Here is a 14916-nt window from a genome sequence, read left to right on the forward strand (position 1 = left end):
AAATGTCCCACAAGGCTCTTTAGCCTTCTATAGGTAAGGTACAAGTTATAGAAAAGCAAATACCCTTTTACTTCTGATTAGTCCAACATAATTTTTTTTTTCAACGTTTTTAATTTATTTTTGGGACAGAGAGAGACAGAGCATGAACGGGGGAGGGGCAGAGAGAGAGGGAGACACAGAATCGGAAACAGGCTCCAGGCTCCGAGCCATCAGCCCAGAGCCTGACGCGGGGTTCGAACTCACGGACTGCGAGATCGTGACCCGGCTGAAGTCGGACGCTTAACCAACTGCGCCACCCAGGCGCCCCAGTCCAACATAATTTTTAAAGTGATTTCTTATCCCGGTCTCATTTGACCCTCTCCATGCAGGAACAAATCCAGATTTGGGGGGAGCCTAAAGCATCTAAAAATTGGAAGGCTCTCATTGAGAAAAAGAATTTAAAATATAAACCAAAATTAGGCTAAGATCATTTTAGGTTAAGATGGGTATGTTTATTCTCTTAATGATAGTAATTGGTTTCATAGGTGTATATGTCTGTCAAAACTCAACCAAATTATCCATTTGAATATGTATGTATAGTTCACTGTATGGTAATTATATTCCAATAAAACTACTTTCCAAATTTAAATTAAAAATAAAAAGCTTAGAGGTGTGTGGGTGGCTCAGTTGGTTGAGCATCTCATTGCCTCAGGTCATGAATGATCTCACGGTTCATGAGTTCAAGCCCCTCATCGGGCTCTGTGCTCACAGCTGGGAGCCGGGAGCCTGGAGCCTGCTTCGGATTCTGTGTCTCCCTCTCGCTCTCTGCCCCTCCCCCATTCCCTCCCTCCCTCCCTCTCTCTCTCTCTCCCTCAAAAATGAATAAACATTAAAAAAAGAATAATAAAAGGTTTAGGGACTTTGGAAGGGGCATATACTAGTGATGGTCTTGAAGCGTTAGCCCCATCAACTTCACGGTAAACCTCCCTACTGCCTGTAGAAAGGCCAGCAATTACACCTATTACCAAAGGAGAAAACTGAAGTCAGAAAATCTCACCCAGATTGTCTACCAGCAGATCAAGGACCAGCTGCCTGGGTTTGAGCACTGGTGCAGCCACTGCGGGCGGTACAGTGAGCACCTGGCACCAAGAAGGTGCTGCTCAGTTAATGGGAACTCGCCTCCAACACTGGGCCAGCGTCCTGGCCCTTTACGCAGCGGCACATCCTCTACAGTACATGTCAAGCAGCAGCAGCAGCTAGAGAGGAGGCCTGTGTCCTCCAGTGGCCAAGACCCTTACTCCAGACATTACAGATGGCTCGCCTCCTGTGAGAGCCCCAGGTCACGAAGACAGAGCCCCTCCTAGCCCCACAACTGCCTCTGCCCTCGGCTACAGAGTTCAGGAACCAGACAGGCCATCCTGGCCCTGGGCTAAGCAGTGGGGGCCATGGGAGCCAAACCCAAGGGGTCTGGGCTGGCTCAGCTGTCTTTTACCAACTTGTGCATCCTCCCCTCCCTTACCAGCTCATCTCAGACCATTATTCCACCCAGCCTTGTTCTGCTTATCAGAGGCAATGCCAGGAGTCGAGAGCTCCCCCTGGGTGGGAGTGAAGTGCTGGGCTTCTGTGGGTGTGTTGGGCTAAGAGGGGTCAAACAGCTTCCTTCCTGCCACCGGGGTGCTTTGGAGGTCACCCTGGCCATTCTGCCTCCAGGCCAGCTGGCATCTAATCCAGGCTTTACACATACATGGGGAGTTTCTACAGCTTCTTTCCCTCTTGTAACAAGAGCTACGATAGTGAACATTTATTTATTGAGCACTTATATGAGCTAGTACCTGTGCAAATACATGATGTGTACTCGGAGTTTTATTTGCATGCTCCTTGTCAATCCTCATGTCAACTCTATGCAGCTGCTACTACTGTCACATTTAACAGACAGGGAAATCGAGGTACAGAGAGGTTTGGAAAGCTGTTCAGGGTCACAGGCCAACAGGTAGTTAAGACTGAAATCCATGCAATCTGGTTCTATAGTCTGTCTCTTCAGTATTGCACAGAATTACTTCTATTTCACATGGGATTGAGGGCCGTCTCTCTGAAGGGTTGGACCTGGAGATCCCACAGGTCCAGTGTAGCCTAAGGAAGACAACTCTGTGGCCCAAGCAAGGGAAGTGATTTACTGAAAGTCACATAGTTTGTTAGTGTTCCAGGTGCCATGAGAACATACATTTCTAAGGCTTCATGACTATGATACAATGACTGCCCTCCCTTCGCCAAGCTGGGAACTTCCTCTGCAAGACCACTGTGCTCCTCCCTCTGGATTGATCCCCCAATTCTCTGGGGCTCTGCATGAAATAAGTCCTTGATGATGTCTGACTGCCCCTCACCTGACCCAGGTGCTGGAGGAAGAGCCGACTATTTGAACCCAAAAGCCTGCCCACCTGTTTTCATTCTCTTATGGACAGTGGTACCCACAGCTGATAGAAACCAATGTGCTTTGGATGATGTAGACGTCAGGAAGCCACAGAGTCAAAGGCAGAAGCGGAGAGAAGTAGGGAGCATGTGTTCAGAGGCAGAGCCCTGAAACTACAGCCAAGGTCAGCAAAGAGCAAGGGCCGAAAGAAACTAGTACAAAATCCAGATGAGTTAGTGGGAGAGAAAGAGACCTGCATCCTTGTCCCAGCTCTGCCACTTGCTGCTAAAACCCAGGCCTTTCTTCTCCCCTCCAGTTCAGAGACCACATGCTGGGGCAGCGGGAGGCCAGCTTGGACCTCGGTGGGGGCAGCTGGGCATTACAGTGTGGCAGATGGCCTTGGCCAACCCAAGAGAGGGCATGGGTGGGGCTTCCAAAAGACAGATGTGGCCCATCTGTCAGGGGACATGTGTCCAACAGCCCCCACCTCATGTCCACAGCCCCATCCCATCATGGGTGAGGACAGCCGATGGACAAAGGTCAGCCTTGGCCTAACTACAGGCTGAGGGTGGGGCGTTCTCGATGCAGGGTCCACATATCACCACCACTTCCTCCCAACCCCACATACAGTGTCACACGTACCTGCCAGCCACCCCAGGCTTTTCCTTGAACACACACTACCACTGAAATCCTTATCCCGTTTGCACAACCCTGTCTGGAATAGGCCATTTCTGCATCTCATTTCCTCTGTATTGCCTCCTCTCTCTGCACCAGCCCTCTGTCTGGGCCATAAGGGTATTAAATGGCACAAAGGAAGTGAAGCACCTACCACCTAGCAGAAGGTCAGTAAGGTCAGTAAGGTCAGCTGTTGTTGTTCAGGTTGTTCATAAGGCCCCATTACACTGAAAGCTATTAGTTTTCAAAATTGGAAAAGTTGAGAACCTGGGCACAGAGCCTCCCACCCAAGAGGAGACAGATCTGCACCTGCAGTGTTTTGGTTCACCAGAGGCCTCTCACGGGAGGGAGCCTCTTATGAGCTCTCCATTTCACCCTGGCAGCTTGGGACTGGTGGGGGGGGGTGGGGGGGGAGGCCAACCTTCCTCCACAACAGCCCTAATCCCGATGGCCTGGGGGCCTCTCTGTCCAGGGATCGGCTGAAGCTATAAACACCTGCAGCTGGAGGAGGAGGCTATTTGTGGAGAAGAAACTTCTGCCCGAAGCCTGGAAGCCTGAGAAGGCAGTGATTAGGCCTGACATCGGAGCTATTACCACCGTTGTCCCTGGAGGGCTCTGAGGCTTCTGGTGAAATCCTACTCGGCCTTCAAGGCTGCCGCCCCAAGAAGCCTTCCCTGATCCCCACCCAAGTGGGTGTGCCCACTCCCACCTCCAAGTCTGGGTGCACAGGGGTCTGTGCCTTTCTCTAAAGTCACTGGAGCGCCTGTCTTCCTCCCTCACTAACATTCAAGCTCCTTGAGGGCAGAGGACATGTCCCATTCAGCTCTACACTCCACTGCTGCTCTCTGGGCACCTCCATGGGCTCCCATCCCTGCGGTAACACTAAAAGGTCATGTCTTCTTCCAATGAGCACACGAAAAGATGCTCAACATCACTAATCATTAGGGAAATGCAAATTAGAACAAGATGCCATTTCACACCCACGAGGATGACCATTAAAAAAACAAACAAACGGAAAGTAACAAGTGTTGGCAAAGACGTGAAGAAATTGGAGCCCCTGTGTACCACTGGAACGACATAAAATGGTGCAGCCACTGGAAGACAGTTTGGCGCTTCCTCAACAAGTGACCTCCAATTACCATTCAATCCAGCAATTCCATCTCTAGGTCTATACCCACAAGAATTGCAAGTAGGGACTCAGATACCTGCACACCCATGTTCAGAGCAGCACTACTCACAACAGCTGAAAGGTGGAAACAACTTACTGTCCATCAAGAGGTAAATGGATATATAAAATGTGGTGTATCTGTGCAACGGAGTATCATTCAGCTATAAAAAAATAATAGAGCTATGACACAGGCTACAACAAGGGTGAACCCTAAAGACACTGTGCTAAGCAAAATAAGCCAGTCACAACAGGACAAATATTGTATGATTGATTCTACTTCCATGAGGTACCAAGAATAGGCAAATTCATATGGACAGAAAACAGAACAGAGGTTACCTACGGCTGGGGGAGGGGGTTGGGGAGTTAGTGTTTAATGGCTACAGTTTCAGTTTGGGATGGATGAGAAGGTTCTAGAGAGAGATGACAGGGATGGCAGCAACAATGTGAACGAATTTAATGCCACTGAACTGTACCTTAAAATGGTCACAATGGTAAATTTTATGTGATGTATATCTTCCCACAATAAAATAAATGAATGTAACCAAAACCAAACAAAAAGGTGGCATTACTGTCATCACTCCTCGGTTGTACAAAATGAGGAACTGAGGCTGAGAAAGGTTAGACCACCAGCCCAAGGCCACACCAGTGCAAGTTTGAACTGAGGGTCACATCATCAGGCCTCCAGAAGCATGAAGTTAGCATTGTAAACCAGAGGGGCGGGGGGGGTACACAGAAGGAGCCAGAAACCACAGAGCAACAGAGCAAAGGGCAGTGGAGGATCCAAGGAACATGGTGGTGGCAGGGGGCAGAAGCTCGGATGAGGGCACTGACTGCTGTCCCATCACCTCAGTGACCAGAGCCTTGACCTGGGCCTAGTCCCTACTCTGCCTCTCCTTAGCTGTGTGAGTTATCCAAAACAGGGTCTCTTCACCTCTGACAGTGGTCATCGCAGCACCTGCCTACAACGTCCATCAAAACCACCACACAGAGTCCCTCCTCTGGATGGGTGCTCACTGTCTTCCCCCTTCCCTGAGCACCTCCCTCCTCTACCCTGCTCACGCTACACTTCCTTCCAGAAAACTTCTAAGATAGCTTAGCCCCCTGAGTAACACTATACACAACATAAGTGCCATGAGATTACTTTCTAAAGATGTTTCTCCTGCCCCTCCATTGTCCCATGCAGTTGTGGACAACAGAGGCTGCAGCCCTCAGCCCAGGCCTGGCTCAGGGCAGTGGGAGCTTGTTCAAGAGGAGCTGCCCAGGTGGTAACAAGAACAAGAAGCCTGGGCCACAGGGCACCCAGTGAGACAATGGAGAAAGCAAGGAGAGGAGAAGCAGAAAGAGGGAAGAGAGGCCAGGAGAGCTCAGAGATTCAAGAGCATGGTGGGCAGGAAGGAATGGACACACAGAGAAGACACAGCTGGCCAGCCAGCCCTCTTGCAGGCAAGGCAGAGATGGCAAGACAGCGGGGACCAGGGCAGAGCTGCGAGGGGGGAAAGACAGAGTGTGCGGGCAGATGGGGGTGACAAGTTACCCCACGCTCACCTCCCCACCACCTGCCCACGGGGCCAGAGGCCAGGCTGGCCAAAGGAGGTCAGAGTGACCAGCATGGCGATGCCAGGGCGAGGGTCACACAGTGACGGGGCACAAATGAAGGCAGTTGTGAGCAAAGACGGCTAGCGGCCCTGGGAGCCTGTCTGCAAATGTGGGAGGCTCAGCTCAGAAGTCACAGGCGCTAATCTGTGCTGCAGCTCTGCGTGCTATCCACATGTCTGCCTGGCCTTCCTCAGTGTCCTGCTCGGCTGCACTGGGGCCAGAGCTGGGAGCAGGCCTAATTCCTGTCCTCAGAGCCTCCAGCTCTAGACTCCTCCTCTGGGCACCCTGGAATCACTCTGATGATCCTCAGCTCCCACCCTGTGCCCCACTGGGCTGGCCCACCTGGAAAACAACTGATGGCCTCTGAATGTGGGAAGCGGGGTGTGTACGGAGCGGGGCTCTCAGGGGCTCAGGCACTGGGGGATGGCAAGAGAGGGTCCCCAAGGGAAGATGAGAAGACGCAGGAGAGCAGCCAGAGTAAGGTGACGTCTGAGTCAGCTTGGCAGCCTGTCCCTCTTCCTCCACCTCCCGGGTCCCATCTCACACACACACACACACACACACACACACACACACACACACACACACACACACGGGGCTGAGCTCAGAGCTATATATACCTCCCAGCTGGACGGCAGCCCCTGCTGAGTGAGGGCCCCTTCATCGACTCCCTGCGAGGTCCTGCCCTGGCTCAGCCCCCATGCCTGGTAAGAGGAGATGGGGATAAGCCAGCGTCTGGACCCCAGCAGGATCTGTAGTCAGGGAAGACAGGTGCTGTGGGGGCTGAGTGAGTCATCAGACTCATAGTGCCCCTGCCCAGAGCCTGGCCCACCTGGAGCCCAGGCCAAGCAGAAGGGGGAGGTGGTGCAGGGAGGAGAGGAGCAGGCGGGGCAGGCTTCACAGAGCACACAAAGGCGTTCAGGGTGATGGGGGAGCACTGTGCTTGGGGGTAGGGGAACTGGTTCTACCCGTGGCTCTCGCACTTACTACCTGAGAGACTCTGGGAGAAACTCTTGGCCTCTCTGAGGTTCTATCTATCTCTACATCTGCAACCAGAGATTATAATTCCTCCCTCCTCTCCTTGAAAAGATTGAAGCGATAAAGGGTATCAGAGACCACTGAGAGCCTCTATCTTCCTTGGCACAACTAAGAGGCTCCGGGCCCCTGCACCCCTCCCCTCCCTCCCTCCCAGGTCCTCCCCTGTGTGATCCCCCTCCTGGTCTCTCTGCACAGGAGGAGAACCACAAAAGGGACACCAACATGGCCAGGGCAGTTTGCCAAACACCATTTTCAGCCTGTTTCCCCACCACTTAACAGCTCCCCTCCAGCCAAACAATTCCAACCCAAGGCCTGCCAGAGGCCCGCAGGCTTGCACTTCCCAAACTGGCTCAGTCACAATCTCAGGCTTACACTTCCCAAACTGGCTCAGTTACAATCGTCTGCTGACTGATAACAAAGTCTCTTAACCCAATTCCTTTAAATGTGAAATGGGGAGAGAAATATCTACCCACAACCACTAAATAAAACTAAGTATCCCCCCACCAGACATCCACCACCAGGTGAACAGATAAACAAACTGTGGTCTATCCATACGGTGGAACATTATCTGGCCTTGAAAAGGAAGTTCTGACATAGGCTGCAACGTGCAGGAGCCTTGAGGACATTACGCTGACTGAACTAAGGCAGTCACAAAAGGGCAAACAAACAACACCATAGGATTCCACTTCTCAGAGGTGCCCAGAGCAGTAACATCCATAGAGACAGAGAGCAGAACGGTGGCTGTCAGGGGCTCGGGGGAGGAGGGGATGGGATGTAGTGTTCAGTGGGTACGAAGCTTCAGTTAGGAAGATGAAGTTCTGGAGATGGATGGGGCTGGTGGCCGCACCACAATGTGAATCTACTTTCTGCCACTGAGCTGTACACTTACAAATGGTTAAAAGAATATACTTTATGTTATATATATTTTACCATACATGCACACACACACACACACACACAAAGAAACATCTCAGCATTCAAAGTCTGGTCCACAGTGGCACCCAAATAAATGTCTGCTGATTCTTCCACATTCTGCCATCTCCACAGGTACCCTCAGCTCTTGCCCTTTCCTGAATGCCTCTTAGCTGCTTGTGTTTGCCAGAAAAACTTGTGCTTGTCCCGGGCACACATCACGGCTTCCCCACAAGAGACTCTGACAACTCTCAAGCTAAACAGTTTGCCCTCCCCTTCCCCCCAACCCCTTCATACCTTCACACCTCAGCTCTTAATCAATACCCATCCCATTCTCCACTAAAGTAGTAGAAAGAGCCTAGAACATCAGTTCTCCATTCCTCTCCAGCTCTATGGGAAGAAACTAGGTAAAGCGCTTGATCCCACATCTAGCACCCAACAGGTGTTCCATACGCATCCACCATCTTCTCCATGAGGATTCCCAAGGGGCCAAAAATAAGAAGCAACTACTAGAGCAGGAAGTGGTTAGAGCAGGGGTGGTACGGGGTGTGGGGAGGACGATGCAGGGCATGGACACCTACAGAAGTAAGACAGACTCTGTAGGGATCCAGCAAAGCCACAGCGGTAGGGCTGGTGAGGAGAGATGAGCAGTTAGAACTTGTAACTGGTGCCCGAGGATGAGATCCAGGGTCCACCTTGCCCACCTTGCTTTCCCAACAAGTTAAAGAAAGAGAGGAATCACTCTGGCCTTGTAGGTAAAGCTGCAGGTAAAGAGTGAGTACCAGGTGCTGTGAGAGCCCTATACTCCCCAAGGCAGTAACACACAGGACCCATGTTCAGTCCAGTTGAGCTCAGTTGAATAGTGTCCCCCCAGAATTCTTGTCCACCCAGAACTTCAGAATGTGACCTTATTTGGAAACAGGATCTTTACAGATGTACTAAGATGTACACTGGATTAGGTGTGACTAGTATCCTTACAAGAGGTCAGGACACACAGGGAAGACAGTCGTGGGACAACAGAGTCACTGACTGGAGTGATGCAGCTACAAGCTAAGGAAGGCCATGGATTGTGAGCGACCCAGGAGCTAAGAGAGAGGCTGGAACAGATCCTGCCTCAGAGCCTCCAAGAGGAACCACCCCAAAGACACCTTGACTTCAGACCTCTGGACCCCTTAACTGTGAGAGAATACATTTCTGCTGTGTTAAACCACCAGTTTGTGGTCATTTTTCATAGCAGCCCTCTGAGGTGAATACAGCTAGCTCCCACGAACCCCTCACAAAGCGCCCTTTACTGTGTTGGAGGGAGGGGCACCAGCGTTGGATGGGGGAGAGAGAACCTGAATGTAAACTTCTGGGGGTGGATACCTGGCCTACAACCATTTTGTTGGGAGCCAGGGCAGGGCCCTCTGTTGTCAAGGGTGCCAACCAGTTACAGAAATCCTCCCACAGCCTACCCAAGACCAGTGTTTCAAGCTGGGGGTCCTGGGAGACTTTCCACTGGGAATGAAAGCCTGACCTGGGCCTTCCAACAGCTATTCAGTTTTTGGTTTTGTTTTACTTTTCCACATAACCTCTCTTCCATCCAAAAGTCAGCACAGCCCCAGGCAGACTGCTTGGTCCTTCCCACAGGGCTACTGGACATAAAGTATCTCTGAACGTTCTGAATCCTCAGCCACTCACAAAGATCAAGCCTTTCCAGATCACTGTGAGCTCAATGGGACCTTTCCTGAGGGAAAGGTCTACAGCACTCTGCTTGACTCTCTCCTGCAACACTCCACATCTGTCGTGTTGCACAGACATGTGTGTGCTCACCTCACCTACCCCCACCATATTGTGAGCAGGGTCCAGATCTTCCCTGCTTAGGCTTGGCACGCAGAAGCCTCACGACTGAGTGCATGAATGAGGGAATGAGTGAGTCCAGTAACCACCTTCCTAACCTCCCTTCACAGTCAAGGTAGGGAGCTGGGAGCTCATGAAGCATTTGCCTGGGGAACAGCTTATGGGATTTTCCCAGCTTGCTCTGGCGGGAGGGGGTTATTCTTCTCCTTTCCCAAGCCTTCTACCACAGCTTCTCTCCCACTCTAAGGCTTCTCCTCACACACCCTCCCACACTTTGGGAACCCAGGTCAGTGGAAGCAGTGTCCACCTGATAAATGCCCTAGCAGTCATTCCCCCGTGCATTACTTGAAGAACCCCAAGGTTGCTGTGCCTGGCCCCTTGCCGGGCCCTATTTCCAGAGCTGGATCACGAGGGCAGGGGCCTGCCACCCTACCCCAACAGGCTCCTTACCGTACATCTTGCCCTCATCCGAGAGGATGATTTTGCGGCGGCCGCAAGGCGGGTAGATGGCCAGGGCCTCCTGGAAGCTCTGCTCGATGTCCGGACTCCATACACCCTCCGCATCATTGTCGATGGGCTTGTCCAATGCCTGGCTGCCCCCAGAGACGTTGCTCCCCTCAGGGGAGTTAGGAGGGCTCCACTCGTTGGAGGTAATGGTGCCGGCCTTGCCCTCCAAGGCTCCGCTTGGAGGAGCGCCCGTTGGACCTGTTTAGGCAGAAACCTCCGCTTTGGTGGAAGAACACATGTCCGTGGGATGGGGCACCCAGGGGAGTGCCAAGCCCCAGGATCAGTTGCCCTTCCTTGCTTGGCCACCCACAGCACAGGAGCTCAGAGGAAATAAGGCCAGGGACCCAGGGGATAAGGAATGAACTGAAAGATCTGGGAGCATCAAGAGACCTGGAATCTGGGGCAGGTCATGTCCCCTCTGTAGACCTAAGCTTCCCACCCTGTTAAGTGAGCACAAACATCCCAGGCACCTGGGGTGACCTGACAGATACAGGGAGGTTGGAACTCAGAACTAAATCTCAATCTTCAGCAAAAAGACAGAATACTGACAAAATATGACAAGACTGTCTGTCTGCCTAAACCCTAGGTTAAAAAGACAGTCTTAACCCACACTGCAGAAAATTCCCAAAGATAAAATCTTGCTAAAGAGCTTCTCAAAATCTAAAATTACAACATAGAAGAAAGAGGAAACAATCTACCATGATCAAGATTCAATAGAATTAGAGCCAAGAACTAGAGATAACTGAACTATCAGATAAAAACTATTATATAATGGTATTTCAAATAATTATTGACTTAAACAAGGAATTGGAAACATGAGAAAGAATTAGACACAATCAAAAAGCACAAAGCAGACTGGAAAAAGAACCAAATAAATATTTTAGTCACTGAAGTTAAAACTAAATCGTTTGGGGCACCTGGATGGCTCAGTTGATTAATTGTCCTGCTACGGCTCAGGTCATGGTCTCACAGTTCGTAAGTTCAAGCCCCGTGTCGGGCTCTGTGCTGACAGCTCAGAGCCTGGATCCTGCTTTGGATTCTGTGCACCCCGCCTCCCTTCCCCACTCATGTCTGTCTCACTCTGTCTCTCAAAAATAAATAAATGTTAAAAAATATATATTAAAAAAACTCAATGGTTTAACTGAGATTAACAGCACATTAGATACAGCCAGAGAAAGAAGAACCTGGAAAAAATATCTTAAGATATTACTGAGAAATGTATTTTTGTAATGATGATAAAGAGCAAAGGAGAACAAAATAAGGCACTTCAACATACCTCCAATTAGCATTCCAGAAAGAGAGAATACAGAAAGTGAAGTAGAACAACATTTGAAAAGATAATGGCAAGGAAATTTTTCAGAAATAATGAAATACATGAATCCTCCAATTAAGGAACCATACTGAATCCTAACCAGGATAAATTAAAATAAAATAAACACATACTGTAAGGACACTGCAGAATACCAAAAACAAAGAATAGGTCTTAAAAGCATCCAGAGTGAAAAAAGACAAATCACCTACAAAGGAAGGACTATGATATTAATTGTATATACAGATAGTGGACTTCTCAACAGTAGCACAGGAGGACCCAAGATAAAGTCTCTAAACTGTTGACAGAAAAATAACTGTTAACCCAGAATTAAAAGCCCAACCAAAATATCATTCGAGAGTAAACATTTAAAAAAAAAAAAGCATTTTTAGACAAAGATGGAGAGAATTTACTACTAACAGACCCTCACTTAAAAAAAAAAAAAAACAGTAAAGGAGGTATTTTTTTAAAGGGAGCTTCTAGGAAAAGAAGGCATGACACACATGGAAGAGGTGAGCAAAGTTATGGTAAAATAAAAATGAATCTAAACAATATTAACTATATAAAAACAATAACAACAATGATGGTGGCTACGTTTGGTCATGCAATACACACACGTGTGTATATGTACATGCAAGAAAAACCATGTTTCTGAACCATACATTCTGAAGATGCATCTGCTAAAACTCCAGACCCAGTCACAATAAAAAAATACTTATTAGCAAACTCTATAAACAAGGAAACTTCCTTAAATGTGACAAATGGCACCTTCCAAAACCCTACTGTGATGTTGTGATTTATAATAAGAAATGTGTATCTGGTCTTTGTCCCAGTTTCTAGCACAGAGTTCCTAAAACCCCTGGAATTTCCAAAGAGATGAGAACGATAAAGGTGTCTTATTATGTGAATGTGGTGACTTTTGGAATGCATCTATCTAAGGATGAAGGCTGGTGGTCAGGAGAACTAATTTTAACCATGTAATTAGAGGGTTGGAACCTTCAGTCCCACACCACCACCACTTTTGCAAAGTACAGGGAAGGGAAAGGGACTAGAGGTTGTATTAATTGCCAATGGTCAATAATTTAATCAATTGTGCCTATGTAATGAAGCCTCCATAAAAACAAAAAAGGAGGGGCTTCCGAGAGTTTCTGAGTTGGTGAACACATGGAGATTTGGGGAGAATGGCACACACTTGTAGAGGTTATGGAAGTTCTATGCCTTCCCCCCGACCTTGCCCTATGTATCTGTTTCACTTGACTCTTCCTGAGTTACGTATTTTTTGTAATAAACCAGTAATCTAGTAAGTAAAGTGTTTCTCTGAATTCTATGAGCCACTCTAGCAAATCAGTTGAACTCAAGGAGGGGTTACTAGAACTTCCAATGTATAACCAGTGATAACCTGGGCTTGCCACTGGTATCTGGGGTTGGGGGGGCAGTCTTATGAGATAAGCCATTAACCTGTGGGATATGATGCTACCTCCAGGTAGACAGTGTCAGAATTGGATTGTAGGACACCCAACTGGTGCTAGAGACTTGTTGATTAGTGTAGGAACATCCTCACCCCCCAACCCCACTCACACACATGCACATTGGAACTGGTAACCAGAACTTTAATGTGCACAACACTTACTGATTAAACACTAGAAGCATTACCTTAAATTCAGAAATAAGGTATCACTTTCAACATTTATACTCACACTGTACTAGAGTCCTAGCCAACACAGTAGGACAAGACAGATCTCAAGATTGGAAAAAATGAAGTAAACTGTCATTATTATAAGGAATTACAATAGAAGACTGAAGGGATTTCACAAATTACAATTACATTCTTTGATACCAGAAGTAAGATGGCATATCTTACTAATTTCTAAAAATATTCCGTCTAGAGGGGAGTCTGGGTGGCTCAGTCAGTTAAGCATCTGACTTTGGCTCAGGTCATGATCTCACAGTTCGTGAGTTCAAGCCCCACATGGGGCTCTGTGCTGACAGCCTGCTTTGGATTCTGTGTATGTCTCGCTCTCTGCCCCTCCCCAGCTTGCTCTCTCTCTCTCTCTCTCTCTCAAAAATAATTTTAAAAATTTTTTAAGAAAAATAAATAAATATTCCATTTAGAAACCAAAGTCGTAATTTACCTACTGATAAATCTAACAATAGGTGAGACAAAGGAAATCATAATGGTTTTGAAAGACATAAAATACCTAAATAAATGGAGAGGAAAATTGTGCTCCTGGATGGGAAAATATCATAAAGATGTTGAATCTTTACCAAAAAAATAATTTCAATGAAATTATGATTAAAAATTCCACAAGGTCTCAGGGCACCTGGGTGGCTCAGTCAGTTGAGCATCCGACTTCAGCGCAGGTCATGATCTCACAGCTCGTGGGTTCAAGCCCCGTGTCGGGCTCTGTACTGACAGCTCAGAAGCAGAGGCTTGCTTCGGATTCTGTGTCTCCCTCTCTCTTTACCCCTCCCCGCTTGTACTCTGCCTCTCTCTCTCTCTCTCAAAAGCAAATAAAACATTAAAAAAAAAAAAATTCCACAAGGTCTTCCACAAAACTTAACAAGCTGATCTCAAAATACATGGAAGAACAAAGACCATTCTCAAGTTGTCTTAACTCACTGTCTTCACCCTTCCTTTCTTCTCTTTGGTCTCATATTTTGCCAGACCCATTCCCTACATGTTTTCCTCAGGGTTCTGACCTGACCTCTCCTTTCAAAACCCGATACATACCCCCCTGGGGGATCCCCACCCACAGCTTACATTCCCACTGTATATTTTTGATTCCCAAATCTGTACGTCCTTCCTGAGTTTGGGCATATATGGCAACTGCTTACCAGGCAGCCCTAATCAGCCTTCTCTGAAGCTCCTCAAACTCAACATGCCCAAAACCAAATTTTCAGCTTGCCAGTGAGTCCGGGTCCTCCTCCTCCTCCTCTGTGTCTCTCAAGAAATGACACCGCCATCCACCCAGAGGCCAGAAATCTAAGAATGTATTGACTTTTCCCTCTTATCTCCATAAATAATTAACAACCACATCCTATCTATCTCCTAAAAGTCTTCTTGAAGCCACATCTCTATCTCAAGCCCTAATCCAAGCTTCCGCTAGTGCTCACCTGGATGACTGTGCCAACCCCATGTAGACTCCATAATCTGTCACTGCAGCCACAGTGATTTTTCTACAATACAAATCTGATCATGTGATTCCTCTACTTAAAATCTTTCAATGGCTTTCCCATAATCTTACATAAAATGATATGTTCCACAATAGGATTTTATAAGGCCCTTCATCAACTGATTCCTGCTCTCCTGCCATACCTTCCATGCACCTACATGGTCCTCTATACTCTCTTCTTTGCACCCGGCCCTAACCCCCACACTCAATTAACATAGTAAGCTCTTTATACCTGGAAGGGCTGCCTGCAGCCTTCCTCCCCATCCCTCCCTCACCTAACTCCTACGCATCTTTAAGGTCCAGCGAAAATGTC

General features: G+C 48.3%; 1 protein-coding gene across 7 annotated transcripts in view; it reads right to left on the reverse strand.

Annotated features, from left to right (window-relative positions):
- Positions 1-14916, reverse strand: part of TEAD4 (TEA domain transcription factor 4) — a 68806-nt gene that overhangs the window by 30705 nt on the left and 23185 nt on the right. For all 7 annotated transcript variants that reach the window (XM_058744025.1, XM_058744027.1, XM_058744022.1 and 4 more), the window contains one exon: positions 10065-10319. In XM_058744025.1, the coding sequence (XP_058600008.1) occupies positions 10065-10071 (7 nt within the window). In that variant the 5' untranslated portion in view covers positions 10072-10319. The remainder of the gene's footprint in view (positions 1-10064; positions 10320-14916) is intronic.

Source organism: Neofelis nebulosa, chromosome 8 (assembly GCF_028018385.1).
Source record: "Neofelis nebulosa isolate mNeoNeb1 chromosome 8, mNeoNeb1.pri, whole genome shotgun sequence".
Classification (NCBI taxonomy): Eukaryota; Metazoa; Chordata; class Mammalia; order Carnivora; family Felidae; genus Neofelis; species Neofelis nebulosa.